The sequence below is a fragment of the Corythoichthys intestinalis genome, chromosome 12, assembly GCF_030265065.1.
Source record: "Corythoichthys intestinalis isolate RoL2023-P3 chromosome 12, ASM3026506v1, whole genome shotgun sequence".
NCBI classification, from domain to species: Eukaryota; Metazoa; Chordata; class Actinopteri; order Syngnathiformes; family Syngnathidae; genus Corythoichthys; species Corythoichthys intestinalis.
In genome coordinates this window covers 6,668,963-6,689,886 of record NC_080406.1, presented here as the reverse complement: position 1 = coordinate 6,689,886, position 20,924 = coordinate 6,668,963, and the positions used below count along the sequence as shown (strand labels likewise).

Here is a 20,924-nt window from a genome sequence, read left to right as displayed (position 1 = left end):
ATGACCGTCATAATTATGACATGACACTATCAAGCATTACTGAATGCTTATGACAGATGTCATTAAGTGTCATCCGGCAAACTATGTCACTATCTCCATTTATGTTCAGCTCGGATCTTTTACATCCATTCAAAAGTGAGATAATTTGCCGAATAACGTTAAATGACATCTGGTATAAGCATCCATTATTTGTCAGAACAGTGTCATGTCATAATTATGATTGTCTAATGACAGTTTTATGGCGCCACTTTCAAATAAAGAGTTACCAAATACCATATCTAGGAATAAATGAAACAACTGAAACAGTAACTGAAGAAATAATTTGCATAGAACATGAATTTTGATTGTTATTTTCATCTGTAGTGCTGCAATGCATCCTAGGAGGCATGTCGGACGAAAACAGTGTTGACAGCAGGTGGAGCAGTGATGGGCAAATTAAGCTTCTCGAAGCAATTAAGCTTTTCAGACCATTGGTTCAAAGCTTCATGGTGGTTCATTTGGTCTTATGACAGTCTTACAGTGCCGCTGTCAAAATAGTGTTACCGGTTACTATCTTTTGGTGTAAATATTCCATAATACAGTGATGAGTGTTGCAGCTTATAGTCCAGTGCGGCTTTTCTGTGAACAAATGCCGTTTTTATGTCAAATTTGGAGGGTGCGGCTTATAGTCAGGTGCGTCTTACAGTCCAGAAATTATGGTACATTCAAAACAATAAAATAATCGCCCAAAACACCCATTATTGAATGGAAAAATGGAAGCAAAAAAGCGCCTATTTATTATACTCCAAATGTAAAAATTGGTCTCATGTGTGACGTGAGGACAAAATTTGTCGCAGCCAGTGACGTAAATCTTCGGTTATCAGTGTCCACATGATGGAGCCACAAACGCAGAATTCGCAAATCTTCACCTTCCCCGTCGTTTTCAAGAACCCTGGTTTAAATCTGCGTGTATGATAGGTCAAACCGTAGAAAAATATCTTCCGCTCTATGTGTGGACATGGCCCTAGTGTGTCCCTGTGATTGCCCATTGATTTCACCTGTTGTGCGTGCTCCTAGTGTATCCTCCAATCTGCGTCCTCCTATGTCCCCCATCTGTTCATCGTTGTCTCGTTACCCCTTGCCTGCATGTGTATATAAGCTCCCACTTTCTTTTCACTCCTTGTTGCGTCATTGTCAATGTCAATGCCCATGTGCACGTCAGCGTTTGTTCCCAACAGTTTTCGCCGTCCAAGCCCTCAGTAAGTTTTTGAAATAATTTTTTGCACTGCCGGTCTGCATCACCTCTTTTCCCGCAATTGGGTCCACACAACACCTGCCCGCCCGCGTTTCCTGACAGCCACCCACCAAGTGTGACACGAAAACAGCATTTGCTCATAGATAAACCGCACTGGACTATAAGCCGCAGCTGTCCGAACTGTATTATGGGGTATTGACACTAAAAGATATTAACCGGTAACACTTTTTTTCGACAGCGGCATCATAAGACTGTCAGAAGAATAAATGAACCACCATGAAGCTTTGAACCAGTTAGCGGCAAAGCTTTATTGCTTCAAGAAGCTTCATTTGGCCATCACTGCTCCCCTGGGGGAGACTGTCAATCTCTGCTGCCACACGCTGTCAACATTGCTGTTGTCCAGCATGTCTCCTAGCATGCTTTGCACCGCTACAGATGTAAATAACAATCAAAATTCATGATCTGTGCTAATTATTTCTTCAGTTACTGCTCCAGTTGTTTCATTAATTGCTAGTTATGGTATTTGGTAACACTTTATTTGACAGTGGCGTCATAAGACCATCATAAAGATGAAATGACACTGCCATGAGCATTAAGAATGCTTATGACAGATGTCATTTTGTGTCATCCGACAAATTATCTCACTTTTGGATGGTTGTAAACGACGTCAAGCCAATGCTACTTTCTGTTAGTTTCAAGCAATGCTTCACGTTGGGAATCGTAGGTGAACGCCAGTTAACATTACAAGAAGGCCTCCTGTTAGGTAGCTTATTAAGCAGCGTTTGTTTTCACTGCTGTACTGGTGCCACTAATAGATACCGTTTTCCTTGTCGAATTGCCCAAGATTTGGACCTTATTTCCCTCGGTATGACTGTATTGGCCTGAATATAAGACGGTGTTTTTTGCATTGAAATAAGACTGAAAAAGTGAGGGTCGTCTTATATTCGCGGTCTAGAAATTATACCCATTCACGACGCTAGATGGCGCGAGATATCATTGACGCGATGTTCTCTCATGACAGATCTATGCTACTCTCAAGTTTAACCAGTTTGCATTATTTTATTGTAATGTTTTTCCTTATTCAGATTTGTTTCGAGACTACAGTTACAGTTAGACTTCACTTTGACGGTTATTGCAATTTTGTTATTTTATCACAATAGATTGGTTTATTTACAGAAGCCATTCATTTACGAATGTGTTTGCACCAGGGCTGTCAAAATGATCGCGTTAACGGGCTTTCATTAATTTTTTAAATTAATCACGTTAAAATATTTGACGCGATGCCCCGCTCAGACAGATTTAAATGACAGTACACAGTGAAACGCTCACTTGTTGTGTTTTATGGAGTTTTGCCAGCCGCCCTCTGCTGGCGCTTGGGTGCGACTGATTTTATAGGCTTCAGCATCCATGAGCATTGTCTAAGTAATTATTGACATCAACAATTGCGGGCTACTAGTTTATTTTTTGATTGAAAATTTTACAAATTTTATTAAAACGAAAACATTAAGAGGGGTTTTAATACAAAATTTCTCTAACTTGTACTCACATTTATCTTTTAAGAACTACAAGTCTTTCTATCCATGGATCGCTTTAACAGAAAGAATGTTAATAATGTTAATGCCATCTTGTTGATTTATTGTTATGATAAACAAATAGTCCTTATGTACCGTATGTTGAATGTATATATCCGTCTTGTGTCTTATCTTTCCATTCCAACAATAACTTACCGAAAAATATGGCATATTTTATAGATGGTTTGAATTGCGATTAATTGTGATTAATTACGATTAATTAATTTTTAAGCTGTAATTAACTCGATTAAAAATTTTAATCGTTTGACAGCCCTAGTTTGCACTTTAGTTTACATATTTAAATGTTCAGATATTAAGATTTGAATGAGGCAAAATAACATGCTTTTTCTCTCAAATATATTGTTATAATCATTTGTTTCAGATGTTCTGTAATTATTTTCTGTATAAAAATTAATTTGGTGTTCAAAAAGTCTTTTTTTCAAACTTGAGTCTTGAAAAAGAGGGGGTCGTCTAATAATCAGGGCCGTCTTATTCAGGCCAATACGGTATTGTGCAGCTATTGAGGTATGTTTTTTATAAGCAATCACGTCTCGATTGATTTACTTAGTAGTATTATTGAATGCTCTGTCATGACTGTATTGTCAAAATGTGTGTTCAGCTTGACGGTGACATAAATAAATGTCAGTTGTAAGAAGAACTATGGTGTGATCGATGTTAAGGGAGGGAGGAGATACAGTATCTGTCTATCTTATTTTTCACTTTATGTAATTTATATGACGCATAATATGTTTTTGGATAGTTCATTTGAGATAAAGTGCATACCTGTTAAGTTTCACGATTTGGTCGGGAGACTCCCGATTTTGACCCCAATGCTCACGCCTCACGATTAGAAAGCCAAATCTCCCGATTTTCCAAAAAAGTCAATTTTTTTTTTTTTTTTACGTTTTTGTTTGTCACCGTTTTGTAACGATACCATTCGGCCCGATTCGGAAAGTGACCAACAACGAATAGCCTGGCCGTCTCCGACTTCCCTGCCCTCCCTCCCCTTCAGAGCTGGAAAAGCCCAACCCATACATCTGACAGGGAGGGAAGAGGCGAAGCACCACCGACTTCCCAAGATGCTGGCACTAATAAACCGGCTTTTAGACTGGTTCAAGTCTTTATTTTGGAAGGAAGAGATGGAGCTGATCCTGGTCGGCCTCCAGTATTCGGGAAAAACGACGTTCGTCAACGTAATTGCCGTAAGTCTTACCTGCCAGCGATAGCTAACTAGCCTAATGCTAATAGCATTAGAGCTAATGATGGGAGAACGATGACGAGGAAGAAGTCGCTGCTTTACTCTGTGTTTTCGTGGATCAAACATCATGGAATATTAAACCACTGCGGTCCTACCCCCACAATATATGAATTTAAGTGAGAAAGCATATCGTTACTTACTTGAAGTTTAATCATTTAGATTCGCTATTATGCTAAAGCTAAAGTGTATACTATACACTTTATTACATTATATCATTATTACTGTGCTGAAACAAAAAATATAAAGTTTCAATTCTAGGTTACAATTCAATTAAAAAACTGCCATGACAAAGATACTTTTAAAAACAAATATGATTAATTTTCTAAATGATGTAATTAATGTTTTTTAATCTTGCTGATTTAGTCTGACGAAACCCTAATTGGAGTGATGGTTGATGAGATGAAGAGGCTGCTGAGGAAGCTGATGTCCAAATTTGTGCAAATGGATGTGATCAGGAAAGCTGAGGATATCCTAGATGTTGATTACAGGAACAAGGAGAACTGGCATGACACAGGCAACATAGCAGTATCACATGATGCCAGACAATACATGGAGCAAGTTGAAGACTATCTCTGATGCCACCAAAAAGAGGTTCTTTGACAGTGTAGTTAATTTTTACACAAGTGTTGTGACCAAAATGAACTTGAAAAAAAATGGTTGCATCTTGTCTTAGGGGTTGGCAAACAGAAATCTCCCTATTTGCAATTTCTACAACTTAACAGGTATGAAAGTGGTACTTAAAGGGTTCATTCTGACTTGCGCGGAAATTCGGGTTAAGTTACCAGTGTAGGAACGGAGCTCGTTCGTAAACCGGGGATTACCTGTAAAGGGTTTTAAAATGCCCCATATCATGATATGAGATTTTTTTCCGTGTCGCACATCACTATCTTCAATATTCATGTTTAGCATGTTGACTCACCACAATGTCTGGCACAAGGACTGGCGCATCCTCCACTTTTTCTGCGTCGCCCAAATCTTCTACATAATTTAGATGTAATAATTTATCATATTAATGTGAAATGCTTTTAACTGTGACGTGTGCATCTTCGCTGGGAGCGATACTCACCTTCTTTGGCAGGAGACTTAGTGGTGATGGTCACGTCGGGGGCCGGAGTGCTAAGAAAATCAACAAAAAATAGATATATTGTAGGTATAAGTAGGTTTAGTTTAACCACAATTTGAAGAATTATGGTAATAATGGGAAGTCATGTGAACGTACCTGCAGGTATGCTGTCCAGACTTGGTGGGTTCACTGCACAGTATCGAAGCAGGGGGTGGTAAAAAGAAAGAAATCAATTGTGCGTTAATACGTGTAACGATTTGATGCTGAAGAATGATCGAAAGGATTCACCTTTTCAAGCCAGGCACTGACATTTTCTACAAGGGTGGACAAGAAAAACGAAATGTTAGAATGGACATGAGTCGCTAGATGACTTTTAAATGAGTTCATCGTAAGTCTAGCGTCGTCAACGGGAGCCACTGAGTGAATAGCAAATGCTATGCTTTTCAAAATAGGTTGGGTAATAAACTAGTTATGACTTAATTTGAATGTCAATGTATAGAGTTTGATGGGAATGTTGCCACTAGCAACATGGCCGCCTTGCATTGAGTTTATCATTAGTAGGCGTCCAGTCCATTGGACGTGGAAGGGTGGCAGTGAATGAACATTTGTTCATTCGCTGCCATCCCTCCAGAAACCAATGAATTGGATGTCTATTGCCGTCAATGGCAGCCGGTAAGGAAAGCAGTGTCTGAGCAAACCATAATAGCAAAAACCTATTTACTGATTTAGAATTAGCAGAGAATTCAATTTTGCTGCTTCGGGTATTCGTATAAAGTGGCGTTGTAATGGTTTGTTTTGAAAGTGTTTTCCTTTTTTTTTATTGATATGGGTGGATACACTGTCCTCTAGTGTCAAAAGTGAATATGACATAATTTATTTAACATGGCTGAATCCAGCTGCTCCCTGTTAAGACCAACATAAGTTTTTGTTTGAGCTGATGTTTTTTTTTTAATGCATTTGTAATATAATTTATAGGTATATTTAGCCGTTTTTTGTGGGAATATGTTTTTGAACAATTTGTTAAGAGCAATGCAAAAAAAAAAAAAAAGTTAGCATTTTATAGCATTTAAGCTAGCGGACTTTTGCTATGAGAGTTGGCCAATTGCTCTTTTGTTGTACTTAGATCCTCATTTTTTTATTCTATTTGACGCTAAACTCAGGTATTTAAAATTCTTATGTTCCTAATCTGATTACTTGATTATTCGAACTATTTCATAGATTAATCGACTACTAAAATAATCGATAGCTGCAGCCCTAATTTTTTATTTTTTTTTTTTTACTTATTTTTGGCACTTTTAAAGGGCAAGTGACAATTTTTGGACATAAAAAAAATCATTATTATTTTATATGATTGTAAATAAGTGTATAAATTAATACAGTCATATCAAAATGAATAAAAATAGACACTCTAACATGCTAAACTTGAACTCATTGCAATCGACAGTAAGAGACGTCCAATTCATTTAAATTGGAAGGACTGGATGTGAATTCTCATGTTTCAGTGAACTAACATTTATTCGACCATCCCAGTCAAAACAGATTGGACGTCTATCACCATCAATGGCAACCAAACAGGTAAATGAATGCCCTGTAAGAGGTTAAAAAAAAATCTGGAACAGTTTATTTGACAGAGGGTTCATTGGGTGACACTGTCGTGAGCATTAATTAATGTTTATGACAGATGTCATTAAGTGTCATCCGGCAAATTAAAATCAATTTGAACTGATATAAAACATACATAAATGGAGTTAGACACAAAATTTGCAGGATGACACTTAAAGCAACACTTGGTAGGTTTCAGTTCTGGTCTATTTTAGCGACGCCAGTGGACAAAAGCGGTAGTGTTTTGCCTGAGGAAAGACAGCGTTTTCCATGAGGACCAGACCTGCGTTTCCCATTAGGACAAGCGCAAAACCGCAGTGTTGTAAAATCATCAATCAATCAAAAATCAATCTCCTGGTCACCTGCAGATGTTAAACAACATTTCTGTTTTCAGCAACTGTGTGAAGGATGAATAGTAATGAGGAAATGAATCCAGTTGTGGCTAAACAAAGGCATATGACCGTTAGCAACCGTGTGTAGCTAAAATTCGTTAGCACTAACGAGTTCGGTTTAGGGAGAAGGGGTGGGGGTTTCAGGCCAGCAAGTAAAAGCCGGGCCAAATGTTGTTGCTATATTTCCTGCTAGTCTTCCTTTTTTTCCTCCTCATACAAAACTTTTTGTATCTTTTGTTGCTCTGCCATCTTTACAAAATTTGCGCGAAAGTGTTCGAATGGACTTCTGTCTTTTAATGAAAGAGGGAAGTGACGTATGCCTGTCGTAAAGCAGTCAGCATATTTGTTTTTTTTTTTTTTTTGTGGCATGGTTCCTGCCAACCTCCTTAAAGTTGATTGATATTGGTGAAAGCGATACAAACCCCCTCAATATATAAAGGTGTCATCAAACTTGTTGTCAGTCGACATATTATCACAAATGTTATGAAAATATTTTATGACGGTTGAAAAGTTATCTAGTGTTGTTTTAACGACATCTGTCAATAAGCATGAATTAATTCATGACAGTGTCATGTAATTATTATGACGGTCTTATGACAGTCCTATGAACCCACTGTGAAATAAAGCATAACCAAACGAAAAAAAATCATAATTCGTGAATTAAAGGGTTACTGTCGACCCATCCACACACCTTTTTGACCACTCCCTGGTGCTCCTCCGATTGGCTGAAGTAGGCGCCGATGTCTCGTGCCGTCACCTCCCCCTCCTGGCACTGGTTCATCCAACTTTGGTACTCTTCCTGCTCAGGGAGACGGTCCCAAAATATTTTGAAAGCCTCCCACACAGTCTCTTGGCACACTGGACACATATTGGGAACAACCATTTCAATAGAGAAACGTGGACTAATCTATACTCAGGGGTGAAAGTGGGACGGAACAGTCCAGTACGTCGTTCCCGGCAAAAAAATGCCACATGGCAAAAAAATATGCCACATGGAAAAACCAATTTTGTCACATAGCAAAAAAATGCCACATGGAAAAGTCAATTTTGCCACAGTGCAAAAAAAATGTCACATGACAAAATCTATTTTGCCACATTGCAAAATCAATTTTGTCACATGGCAAAAAAAATGCCACATGACAAAAAAATATGGCACATTGCAAAACCAATTTTGCCACACAGCAAAATAATGCCACATGGTAAAAAAAAAAAATAATGCCACACGGCTAAATCAATTTTGCCATGTGGCAAAAAATTTATCACATGGCAAAAAAAAAAAAAAAAAAGACATGGCAAAAAAAAAATGCCACATGGCAAAATCAATTTTGGCACATGACAAAAAAATGCACGCATGGCAAAAACAATATGCCTCATGGCAAAACCAATTTTGTCACATGGCAAAAAAATGCCACATGGCAAAATCCATTTTGCCACATAGCAAAAAAAATGCCACATGGCAAAATACAGTTTGCCACATGCCTAAAAAAACAAAAACAAATGGGGGACAAAACAATCCATTTTGCCACATAGCAAAATAATGCCACATGGTAAAAAAAAATAATGCCACACGGCTAAAGCCATTTTGCCATGTGGCAAAAAATTTATCACATGGCAAAAAAAGACATGGCAAAAAAAAAATGCCACATGGATAAATCAATTTTGTCACATGGCAAAATAATGCACGCATGGCAAAAAAAATATGCCTCATGGCAAAACCTATTTTGTCACATGGCAAAAAAATGCCACATGGCAAAATCCATTTGCCACATAGCAAAAAAAAAGCCACATGGCAAAATACAGTTTGCCACATGCCCCCCCCAAAAAAAACAAATGGGGGACAAAAATGCCACATGGCACAATCCGTTTTGCCACATAGCAAAATAATGCCACATGGTAAAAAAAATTATGCCACACGGCTAAAGCCATTTTGCCATGTGGCAAAAAATTTATCACATGGCAAAAAAAAAAGACATGGCAAAAAAAAAATGCCACATGGCAAAATCAATTTTGTCACATGGCAAAAAAATGCACGCATGGCAAAAAAAAAATATGCCTCATGGCAAAACCTATTTTGTCACATGGCAAAAAAATGCCACATGGCAAAATCCATTTTGCCACATAGCAAAAAAAAAGCCACATGGCAAAATACAGTTTGCCACATGCCCCCCCCCAAAAAAACAAATGGGGGACAAAAATGCCACATGGCACAATCCGTTTTGCCACATAGCAAAATAATGCCACATGGTAAAAAAAATAATGCCACACGGCTAAAGCCATTTTGCCATGTGGCAAAAAATTTTATCACATGGCAAAAAAAAAAAAGACATGGCAAAAAAAAAATGCCACATGGCAAAATCAATTTTGTCACATGGCAAAAAAATGCACGCATGGCAAAAAAAATATGCCTCATGGCAAAACCTATTTTGTCACATGGCAAAAAAATGCCACATGGCAAAATCCATTTCGCCACATGGCAAAATACAGTTTGCCACATGCCCCCCTAAAAAACAAATGGGGGACAAAAATGCCACATGGCACAATCCATTTTACCACATAGCAAAATAATGCCACATGGTAAAAAAAATAATGCCACACGGCTAAAGCCATTTTGCCATGTGGCAAAAAATTTATCACATGGCAAAAAAAAAAGACATGGCAAAAAAAAAATGCCACATGGCAAAATCAATTTTGTCACATGGCAAAAAAATGCACGCATGGCAAAAAAAATATGCCTCATGGCAAAACCTATTTTGTCACATGGCAAAAAAATGCCACATGGCAAAATCCATTTTGCCACATAGCAAAAAAAATGCCACATGGCAAAACCAATTTTGCCACATAGCAAAAAAATGCCACATGGTGAAAAAAAATGCCACACGGCTAAATCAATTTTGCCATGTGGCAAAAAATTTATCACATGGCAAAAAAAAATGCCACATGGCAAAATCAATTTTGTCACATGGCAAAAAAATGCACGCATGGCAAAAAAAATATGCCTCATGGCAAAACCAATTTTGTCACATGGCAAAAAAATGCCACATGGCAAAATCCATTTTGCCACATAGCAAAAAAAATGCCACATTGCAAAATACAGTTTGCCACATGCCTCAAAAAAAATGGGGGAGAAAAATGCCACATGGCACAATCCATTTTGCCACATAGCAAATACCACTTTTGGTTCTCGCTGTCTCTTGGTAATCACACGATTTTGTTCTCATATTGTTTTCCTTTCTTTGATACACTGTTGTAAAAAGCTTTTACCTCTGAGATTGAAAAAACTGAGGTGGTTTGCCACCACCTGCTTGGCAGTCTCCTGCGCGCACAGCTTGACTCCACTTGGAAAGAGGATATTGCGTTTTCGTCTGGACAGAGCCGAGCGACCTTCTCGGGACACCCTGACTTCGGACAAACGAACAATACGCTGGAAAGGTGCCGGCTCGCTATCCAGAGGAAACTCCAGCGGACCCATGGAAGATCCTTCCAGGTTGGCGTCTAGTTGAGGCACAAAAAATACCTTAAGGCTTCACCTTTGGAGAAGGTCTGGATAGGAAGTCATACGTACCTGTCCTCAGGCTCAAAATCATGAACACTAAACTAAATAAAAGACATCTCCACAAGATGGACATTTTAAATCCTTGTTTAGATCCTGAAAGCATTACTTCCTCTTGGGTTTTGCAATAATATCCTGCAAGTTGGCATAGTTCAAAAGCCACCCGGTGCGAAAGAAGGTCACAACCCTTGGAGCAAGCGACGTCTTGCCGTTTCCCCACAAAAACAACGGAGATCCGGTGACATGGTGCTCGCAAGACACTTACTGTCTCAAGGAAGATGGGCAGATGGCCGCGGGAGAAAAGATCTTTGAAGCCCTAATCCTGTTTAAGATAAGCCTTTTAGTGGAGTTACTGGAGCGACTGGGGGAAAGGAGAAGAAGGCTTTAGACGAGATGATTTCCCTGAAGGAATGACTGTTTGCTAATATAGCAAATATTAGCATAATATAGTGTTTGCTATATAGAAAAAACTGATAATAGCAAATATTAGCAGAATATAGTGTTTGCTATATAGAAAAAAACTGATAGTAGAAACAGTTAGTAACAGATATTAAAAACACTTCATGGCCAACTGCAGCCCACTTCCCAGTTCTTATTAGACCTCGGCAAATTATAAAAACATCATTGAATATTGCTTGCACAAGAAGCTTGAGTTCAGCCTGCATTCTGTTGCACTTCTCAGTTTTAACACTAGATGGAGCTAGTCACTCAAACAGTACCTCTCTTTTGGCTCAGGGGTCAAAACCTGGCAACATAGAAAAAATATCATTAAATTAGGGCTGTCAAATTTAAGACGTTAACAGGCGGTAATTAATTTTTTAGTTAATCGCCTTACAATATTTAACGCATGTGCGGAATGACCCACTAATGCATTGCCGCAAACAGACTACAATGGCGCCGTTTTTTGTTCATTGAGAGCTAAGAGGCAGAGAAAAGCGAGTGGTCACAGGCATTCATTGGGACCCAACGCAGAACATATACCAATTGCAGCCACCACTGACAGTCATGGTTGCCCAACTTCCCGTCATGCATTTGGGCGGAACAGTTAAGTCGCTACAGTATCATTTACTGAAAGCACAACAAAAATAATATTCCTATCTCTCAAAAAAATGTTCACAAAAAGAAAAGCGTTCAATGCAAAGAAAACTGGCATTCCCAGTCAAAATAGCTATGCAAAATACACATAAAACTTACTCAGACTTTGTTCAAACTCTATTCAAACATTTCGTTTAGCTCAACAAATACACTAGATGGCAAAATTTAGTCACATTATACAAACTATCAGAGGTCTCGTACGTTGTGAAGTCAACACTCAAATGGACGTAAGGTACAATGAACCCGGAAACTATGGCAACAGTCGAGGGGCAAAACGCACTAGAAAAACTTGGCGAGATCTCTAATTAATTTAAAACTCGCCCTTGACACCTTGTGGTGTATTTCAATCACTACTTACGTACTTAAAGACACTGTGAAAGAACGGCTGTGACGTCACCGCTCGGCGACATCAACGATGGCGAGCTACTAGTTTATTTTTTTGATTGAAAATTTTACAAATGTTATTAAAATGAAAACATTAAGAGGGGTTTTGATATAAAATTACTGTAACTTGTACTCACATTTATCTTTTAAGAACTACAAGTCCTTCTATCCGTGGATCCCTTTAACAGAAAGAATGTTAATAACGTTAATGCCATCTTGTGGATTTATAGTTATAATAAATAAATACAGTACTTATGTACAGTATGTTGACTGTATATAGCCGTCTTATGTTTCCATTCCAACTACAATTTACAGAAAAATATGGTATATTTTAGAGATGTTTGAATTGCGATTAATTACGATTAATTTTTAAGCTGTGATTAACTCGATTAAAATTTGTAATCATTTGACAGCCCGACTTTAAATATGACATGCACAAGAGGCTTAAGTTCAGCCAACATTCTGTTGCACTTCTCAGTTTTAACACTAGATGGAACTAGTCACTTAAACATTTAAACAAAGTCATTAGCTCAGGTGTCAAAACCTGGCGACATGTTGCAAATTATAAAAATATCATTTAATATGACCCGAACGAAAAGCTAAAGTTCAGTTTACATTCCGTTGCACTTCTCAATTTTAACACTAGATGGAACTAGTCACTTAAACATTTAAATTCAGTCATTAGCTCAGGTGTCAAAAGCTGGCGACATGTTGCTAATTATAAAAATATCATTTAATATGACCTGGACAAGAAGCTTGAGTTCAGCCTGCATTCTGTTGCACTTCTTAGCTTTAACACTAGATGGAGCTAGTCACTTAAACGGTGCCTCCCCATTAGCACAGGGTTCAAAACCTAGCAAAATGTTGCAAATGATAAAAATATCATTAAATATGACGCACACAATAAGCATAAGTTCAGCCTTCATTCTGTTGCACTTCCCATCTTTAACACTAGATGGAGCTAGTCATTTAAACTCAAGTCATTAGCTCAGGAGTCAAAACCTAGCGACATGTTGCAAATGACAAAAAAAATATCATTAAATATGACCCACACAAGTAGCTTGAGTTCAGCCTGCATTCTTATGCACTTCTTATCTTTAACACTAGAGGGAGCTGGTCACTTAAACAGTGCTTCTGCATTAGCACAGGGGTCAAAATCTGGCAACTTGTCGCAAATGATAAAAGTATCATTAAATATCACCAGTACAAGAAGCTTTAGTTCAGCCAACATTCTGTTGAAGTTCTCACCTTTAACACTAGATGGAACGAGTCACTTAATAATTTAAACGGAAGTCATTACCTCAGGTGTCAAAACCTGGCTACGTGACGCAAATGATAAAAAATATCATTAAATATGAACTGCAAAAGAATTTTAAGTTCAGCCTACATTCTGTTGCACTTCTCAGTTTTAACAGCTAGTCATTTATACATTTAAACACTAGATAGAGCTAGTCATTTAAATGGAGTCATTAGCTCAAGGGTCAAAAGCAGGCAGGCTACATGTTGCAAATAATAAAAATATCATAAAATATGACAGGCACAAGAAGGATTAAGTTCAGCCTACATTCAGTTGCACTTCTCAGTTTTAACACTAGACGGAGCTACTAACTTAAACAGTGCCTCTGCATGAGCACAGGGTTCAAAACCTAGCAACATGTTGCAAATGATAAAAATATTAAATATGACCTGCACAAGGAGCATAAATTCAGCTTTCATTCTGTTGCACTTCTCCGCTTTAGATGGAGCTAGTTATTTAAACTCAAGTCATTAGCTCAGGAGTCGAAACCTTTGCACAAGTTGCAAATTATAACAATATCTATAAATATGACCCGCACAAGAAGCTTAAAGTGCATATGACATCAAAAAGCATTTTTATTTCATATTTCATGCAGGTATTTTATGCTCATGAATGAAATGGTTCACTTGAATGTGTGTGGAAGCGATCATTTTATTTATTCAATTTTTGAATCCCATGCCATGAAAATGAGAGACTTCTGGCTCCAGTCTCGGGTTGAGGACGAATGCGAATGTGACGTCACCCGGGTCAGCATCTCACAATACAGCATTGCTTTATAGCATGCAGATGGACTGCGGATTCAGCTTATTTTGCAGATTAATTAGTGTATTTTTCGCATCAGGCCAGCCAAATGTGCTGCAGGGTATTGTTGCTGCACCAGGGAGACGCACATGAGCCTTTTTGGGTTTCAAAATGTTCCCGTTCACCCCACGATTGGCCAAAACAAGTCCGACAACTGTGTGTCCATTGGACTTACGAGTAAGTGAGTAAACGTCGTGTTTTCTATTATGTCAAATACTGGGATCAGGGCACACGTTTTAATATGGAGGTGTATTGTATTTTGTGGCTGACAATGCTCCTTGTCCACCGAGAATGCCACTCGGCCGAAGACCGGCAGCTTTTCGCACACACCCCTCGGGCCTCTTCGCTTGCCCGCCTTGAAAGCGCTATACTCAGCTTATTCTTCGTGTGCCTGGTGTTCTGTCAAATTTTGCTCCCCATCAGAAATTGTAACATTGTGTTAAAAATGGCCGAGAATACAACGATTACAAAGTAAACACTACAAAGTTTCTTTAAATAAAGGAATATTTACTTATGTTTGATCATTGACGGACATGTAGAAAAATTCTCCTCAGACACATCTTGCAATGTTAGCTGCACGCAACAACTGCACACCGCTCTCTCACTACGTCTTGGCCGTGTAGTTAAGCTTTAACTTACGCCATAGTCGTGCTAAACATATATGCTTACGATGTTACTTGTTGATTTAGCACCTGTCGATAACATTGAGAGTCCAACTGAATGTAAAAGAGGGCTTATTCACAGCCACAACAGCTTTGGGAGCAAAATATTATAAGGGTGCAAAATTTGGCAGAACACTGGCAATAGACCACTATCTTTGGGTTGGGCTCGGGCAGCTACGCGATCCTCCAACGTCCGCCTGTTTGTCCGGCGGTCATTCTCCAGCTGCTTCCCCGGCAATCGAGCTCTCCTGCCCGCAGCAGGGGAACGATGAACTGTCACTTGCTCACCGCCGGGGGGGGGGTTGCCGATCTGCGAAGACAATCAACAACCCCGCCGCCGTGTGAAATATTCCGGGGTAGGAAAAGGTAAGGCCAGGTTCTCGGTTTTAACACTAGATGGAGCTAGTCACTTAAACAGTGGCTCTTCATGAGCACAGGGTTAAAAACCTAGCAACATGTTGCAAAATATAAAAAATATCATTAAATATGACCCGCACGAGAAGCATAAGTTCAGCCAACATTCTGTTGTATTTTTTAGCTTTAACACTAGATGGAGCTAGTCATTTAAACTCAAGTCATTAGCTCAGGAGTCAAAACCGAGCGACGTTGCAAATTATAAAAAAATCAATAAATATGACCTGCACAAGAAGCTTAAGTTCAGTCGACATTCAGTTGCATTTCTCAGTTCTAACACTAGATGGAGCTAGTCATTTAAACTCAGTCATTAGCTCAAGTGTAAAAGCCTGGCGACATGTTGCAAACATGAAAACAATTAAATATGACCCACACAAGAAGCTTGAGCACAGCCTACATTCTGTTGCACTTCTCATCTTTAACACTAGGTGGAGCTAGTTAATTAAACAGTGCCCCTCCAATAGCTCAGGGGTCAAAACCTGAAATGTTGAAATCAATGGAAACTGTGTAGAATTGTGTAGTAGTACATAGTATTTTGTTTTACATGAACAAATTTATCGAAAAAACAATCCACTGTAATAAATTAAGCTATTTTGGTAGTGATTTTCTCTGGATTATTTTGTTGCTTGTAGCTCTTAACTCATTCACTGCCGTCATAGAGATCTAATCTATTTCAACTGGGATGCTGCCATTGAATGCAATCACGTCCATGTCTATCGCCATCAATGGCAGCCAATGAGTAAATTATTCAATTCTCTTCAGTGCCAATACAAAGTTTGACTGACTAGTTTTACCAAGATGTCACAGCTGGCGTCAGCGTCTACCAGTCCAAGCAGTCCTGAGGACTACGTGCAGATCCCTGCCTTACTATGATTCAGCTGTTTCTAATGGTAATCTCCGATTACGACCAATGATGGGAATCGTGACTCTGGCCACATGGACCACTGCGGCTACGTGGCACGACGCCACGCAGAGAATTACGTGGTCACATTAAGAGGATGTGACAGACAATAAATAAACACCTAAAGCCAATAGTGTAAACCGCTGACCAGATTAGAAGGGCTGGCATTCTAATGTAAACAAACTAATAGGAAGTAATAGTATTTTGTCTACATTGTGACTAATCACTATAGCAGAACAAACTGCAAGGTAATTACACTAACCTTATTTTAGAATCTAATAATGTCTAGAAAAAACGGTTAACGCTAAATTCAAGTTATATTAAGTCGACAGCTATTCAAAATATATGGCCTGCACAAGAAGCTTGAGTTCAGCCTACATTCTTTAGCACTTCTCAGCTTTATCACTAGATGGAGCTAGTCGCTTACAGTGCCTCTCCATTAGCTTAACAACATATTGAGGTCAATGCAGGAAATTGTGGAGAGACATACTTAAAAAATAATCAGATATATGATGAGCTACAGTTGTGGTCAAAAGTTTACATACACTTGTGAAGAACATAATGTCATGGCTCTCTTGAGTTTCCAGTTATTTCTACAACTCTGATTTTTCTCTGATAGAGTGATTGGAACAGATACTTCTTTGTCACAAAAAAACATTCTTGAAGTTTGGTTCTTTTATGACTATTATGTGTGAACAGAAAAAAGTGATCAAATCTGCTGGGTCAAAAATATACATACAGCAGCGTTAATATTTGGTAACATGTCCCTTGGCTATTTTCACTTCAATTAGGCGCTTTTGGTAGCCATCTACAAGCTTCTGGTTGAATCTTTGACCACTCCTATTGACAGAATTGATGCAGTTCAGTCAAATTTGATGGCTTTCTGACATGGATTTGTTTCTTCAGCATTGTCCACAAGTTCTCAATAGGGTTTAAGTCAGGACTTTGGGAAAGGCAATTCGAAAACCTTAATTCTAGTCTGATTTAGCCATTCCATTACCACTTTTGATGTGTGTTTGGGGTCATTGTCCTGTTGGAACACCCAACTGCGCCCAAGACCCAATCTTCGGGCTGATGACGTTGGTTATCTTGAAGAATTTGAAGGTAATCCTCCTTCTTCATTATCCGATTTACTCTCTGTAAAGCACCAGTTCCATTGGCAGCAAAACATCCCCACAGCATAATACTACCACCACCGTGCTTGACGGTAGGCATGGTGTACTTGGGGTTAAAGGCCTCACCTTTTCTCTTCCAAACATATTGCTTGGCATTGTGGCCAAACAGCTCGATTTTTGTTTCGTCTGACCACAGAACTTTCCTCCAGAAGGTCTTATCTTTGTCCATGTGATCAGCAGCAAACTTCAGTCGAGCCTTAACGTGCCGCTTTTGGAGCAAGGGCTTCCTTCTTGCACGGCAGCCTCTCAGTCCATGGAGATGCAAAACACGCTTGACTGTGGACACTGACACCTGCGTTCCAGCAGCTTTTAATTCTTGGCAGATCTGCTTTTTGGTGATTCTCGGTTGAATCTTCACCCTCCTGATCAATTTTCTCTCAGCAGTAGGTGATAGCTTGCGTTTTCTTCCTGATCGTGGCAGTGACAAAACAGTGCCATGCACTTTATACTTACAATTGTTTGCACTGTTGCTCTTGGAACCTGCAGCTGCTTTGAAATGGCTCCAAGTGACTTTCCTGACTCGTTCAAGTCAATGATTGTTCAAGTCAATAATCACGCACAAGAAGTTGCTAATACGTGTTGCTGTATGTATATTTTTGACCCAGCAGATTTGATCACTTTTTCTGTTAACCCATAATGAAGTCATAAAAGAACCAAACTTCATGAATGTTTTTTGTGACAAAGAAGTATCTGTTCCAATCACTATCGGAGAAAAATCAGAGTTGTAGAAATAACTGGAAACTCAAGAGAGCCATGACATTATGTTCTTCAAAAGTGTATGTAAACTTTTGACCACAATTGTACCTCACGATTTTCTTGACTTTTTGCTGTCGCTGGACATTTTCTCTGTTCTGAAGTTTGTTTCAGTAGTGCATATATAAATATCGCGATATACCTCTGGATTTTGTTGCTTCAAGACCTCAACTCATTCACAGCCATTGACAGTTATAGACATCAAATCCATTACAACATGAGTGATCATGTTTCACGACCATTGACGGCGTTAAACTTCCAATCCAATTTGACCAGTAAGAATCAATTGGACATCTAGCATCGTCAATGGCAGCTGATTCAATGAGTCCAACGTAAGGGTTATAAATCTGTCTGTGCTTGCGGCTCAGTTAAAAATAATAATAACTAAAATGTATTTTGACACACTATTTACCATAGAATTTAGCTTACCTTTACTATACAGGAGTCAGGATCTTTTTTTTTTTTATTATGCCACTCAATGGCACAAAGACTGGCACCTTCTGAGTGGCACCATAACTTTACATAGTTGTTGAATTCATGACTTGCATGTTCTTTGAATATAGGTCCGTAAAAAAGGGGGCATGACTTGTTCTGCTTAGACAAGGGAAGCTCAATTCCTTTGTTAAATCTTATAAACAGAAATATATATGGCAGGAAAAAGACAAGACAGAAAAAGGAGTTTCTGCTCTTGCACTCCTCTTTAAAAAAAAATTGCTGTATTTTAAGCCAAAACAACTGTTGCGTTTAACAATATGTCTATATGCTGCCATAGCAGAGTCATGGCGCATTAAGCCCCCAACTATTTTTAATTTGTCCGTTTTACCCCGGAAACCCCCGTTTACAGACGTCGCGCAACTGCTTTTGTTTCAACCCAGCCATAAAATGAAGGTAATTGATATTTATTATTCAAAATGTCTGTCATTTTTAGCTTTGAATCAATAATTGATGTCTAATATTTTGTTTAAAAAAAAAAACGACTTTAAAGAATTATTCACTCGCATATTTTAAACTTTTAAACAAATTACGTCACAATGAAAAAAATGGTGTCTGTAAAAAAAGTCACGGAAGTCTACTTCATAACTATCGCTTAATTTTTTTTTTTGTTACTGTCGCATTTTCTCCAAAATGTTAGATAATAAATAATTGATCCAAAAAAAAGAAAAATGGGGGAAAAAAACGTTTAAAAGGGCAAATATATGAAAAAAGCTAATCTTAACCACTCCTTGATGTCTGCGATTTCTGCATCGTGACCCTTGTTATATGACCATGTTTCACCCATAAAATCCCAAAGAAATCCAGCTGTGGCCATTCACAGCTATGTCTTGACACTCAGTGATACATGCTACATGGAGTTTTTGGAATGAAACAAGGCAAGTACGCGATAATATCTTGTTAAAGTCCATGTTGCTCAACGACAGCCCCAAAACATCACTGCTCTAGAGATCTGCATGGAGGAATGGGCCAAAATACCAGCAACAGTGTGTGAAAAGCTTGTGAAGAGTTACAGAAAACATTTGGCCTCCGTTATTGCCAACAAAGGGTACATAAGAAAGTATTGAGATGAACTATTGGTATTGACCAAATACTTATTTTCCACCATGATTTGCAAATAAATTCTTTAAAAATCAAACAATGTGATTTTCCGGGTTTTTTTCCCACATTCTGTCTCTCGTGGTTGAGGTTTACCCATGTTGACAATTACAGGCCTCTCTAATATTTTCAAGTGGGAGAAGTTGCACAATTAGTGGTTGACTAAATACTTATTTCTCCCACTGTATATTTACACCTGGGCAAACACAATCATTTGGGATGTCACGAAATTTGTGTGGCTCCTAGCGTCGTCTTTTCCATGGAAACTGGGTCGAAATGGCTCTTTGAGTGTAAAAGGATGCTGGCCCCTGCTCTAGAATTTACTGTAATTTTTGCACTATAAGCCGCCACCCACCAAATTTGACACCAAAATGACATTTGTTCATACATAAGCCGCACTGGACTATAAGCCGCGACTATCCTCACTGTATTATGGGATATTTACACCTAAAGATATTAATCGGTAACACTTAATTGACAGCGGTATCATACCAAGACCAAATGAACCACCAAGAAGCTTTGAACCAGTTGGCTGAAAAGCTTTACTGCTTCAAGAAGCTTCATTTGGCTATCACTGCTCCCTAGGGGGAGACAGTCAACCTCTGCTGCCACCTGCTCTCAACACTGCTGTCGTCCACCATGCCTCCTAGCATGCATTGCGCGCTACAGATGTAAATACCAATCAAAATTCATTTTCTGTGCAAGTTATTTCTTCAGTTACTGTTCCAGTTGTTTCATTAATTGCTAGTTATGTTATTTGGTAACACTTTATTTGACAGTGGTTCCATAAGACTGTTATAAGACAATCATAATTATGACATGACACTGTCATGAGCATTAATGAATGCTTATAACACATGTTATTTAATGTCATTTGGCAAATTATCTCACTTTTGATCCAAGCTGGACATAAATGGAGTTAGTGATATAATTTGCTAGTTGACACCTAATGACATCTGTTATAATCATTCAGTAATGCCCATGATAAAGTCATGTCATAATTATGACGGTCTTATGACGCCACTGTCAAATTAAATTTGACCTATTAACCCAAATAAATCAACAAATAAGCCGCACTGGACTATAAACTGCAGGATTCAAAATGAAGGAAAAAAGTACCGGCTTATAGTCCGAAAATTACGGTACTTGTTTTCAAGAAATGTTTTTTTTTTTTTTATAAAT

The 20,924-nt window shown here is 38.5% G+C and overlaps 2 protein-coding genes across 5 annotated transcripts in view; one reads left to right on the top strand and one right to left on the bottom strand.

Moving 5' to 3' along the window:
• impg2a (interphotoreceptor matrix proteoglycan 2a) overlaps positions 1-11,119 on the bottom strand; it is a 74,251-nt gene extending 63,132 nt beyond the window's left edge. The window contains exons 1-8 of one of the 4 annotated variants that reach the window (XM_057852306.1): positions 10,683-11,119; positions 10,382-10,612; positions 7,812-7,978; positions 5,415-5,440; positions 5,283-5,315; positions 5,130-5,179; positions 4,983-5,041; positions 4,846-4,884 (exon numbers count right to left, since the gene is read on the bottom strand). In XM_057852306.1, coding sequence (XP_057708289.1) covers positions 4,846-4,884; positions 4,983-5,041; positions 5,130-5,179; positions 5,283-5,315; positions 5,415-5,440; positions 7,812-7,978; positions 10,382-10,612; positions 10,683-10,776 — 699 coding nt within the window. In that variant the 5' untranslated portion in view covers positions 10,777-11,119. The remainder of the gene's footprint in view (positions 1-4,845; positions 4,885-4,982; positions 5,042-5,129; positions 5,180-5,282; positions 5,316-5,414; positions 5,441-7,811; positions 7,979-10,381; positions 10,613-10,682) is intronic. The other 3 variants (XM_057852307.1, XM_057852308.1, XM_057852309.1) reach the window with 3 other exon arrangements.
• On the top strand, positions 3,700-4,830 carry LOC130926949 (ADP-ribosylation factor-like protein 8). Its single transcript, XM_057852310.1, has 2 exons — positions 3,700-4,007; positions 4,427-4,830. The coding sequence occupies exons 1-2, from the start codon at positions 3,885-3,887 to the stop codon at positions 4,637-4,639; spliced, it is 336 nt and encodes a 111-aa protein (XP_057708293.1). The 5' UTR covers positions 3,700-3,884; the 3' UTR covers positions 4,640-4,830.
• Positions 11,120-20,924: the final 9,805 nt, after the last annotated feature.

Coding starts and splice junctions, on each gene's coding strand:
- LOC130926949 (XM_057852310.1), top strand. CDS start 3,885: ATGCTGGCACTAATAAACCGGCTTTTAGACTGGTTCAAGTCTTTATTT. Junction 4,008..4,426: donor CGTTCGTCAACGTAATTGCC/GTAAGTCTTACC, acceptor TTGCTGATTTAG/TCTGACGAAACCCTAATTGG.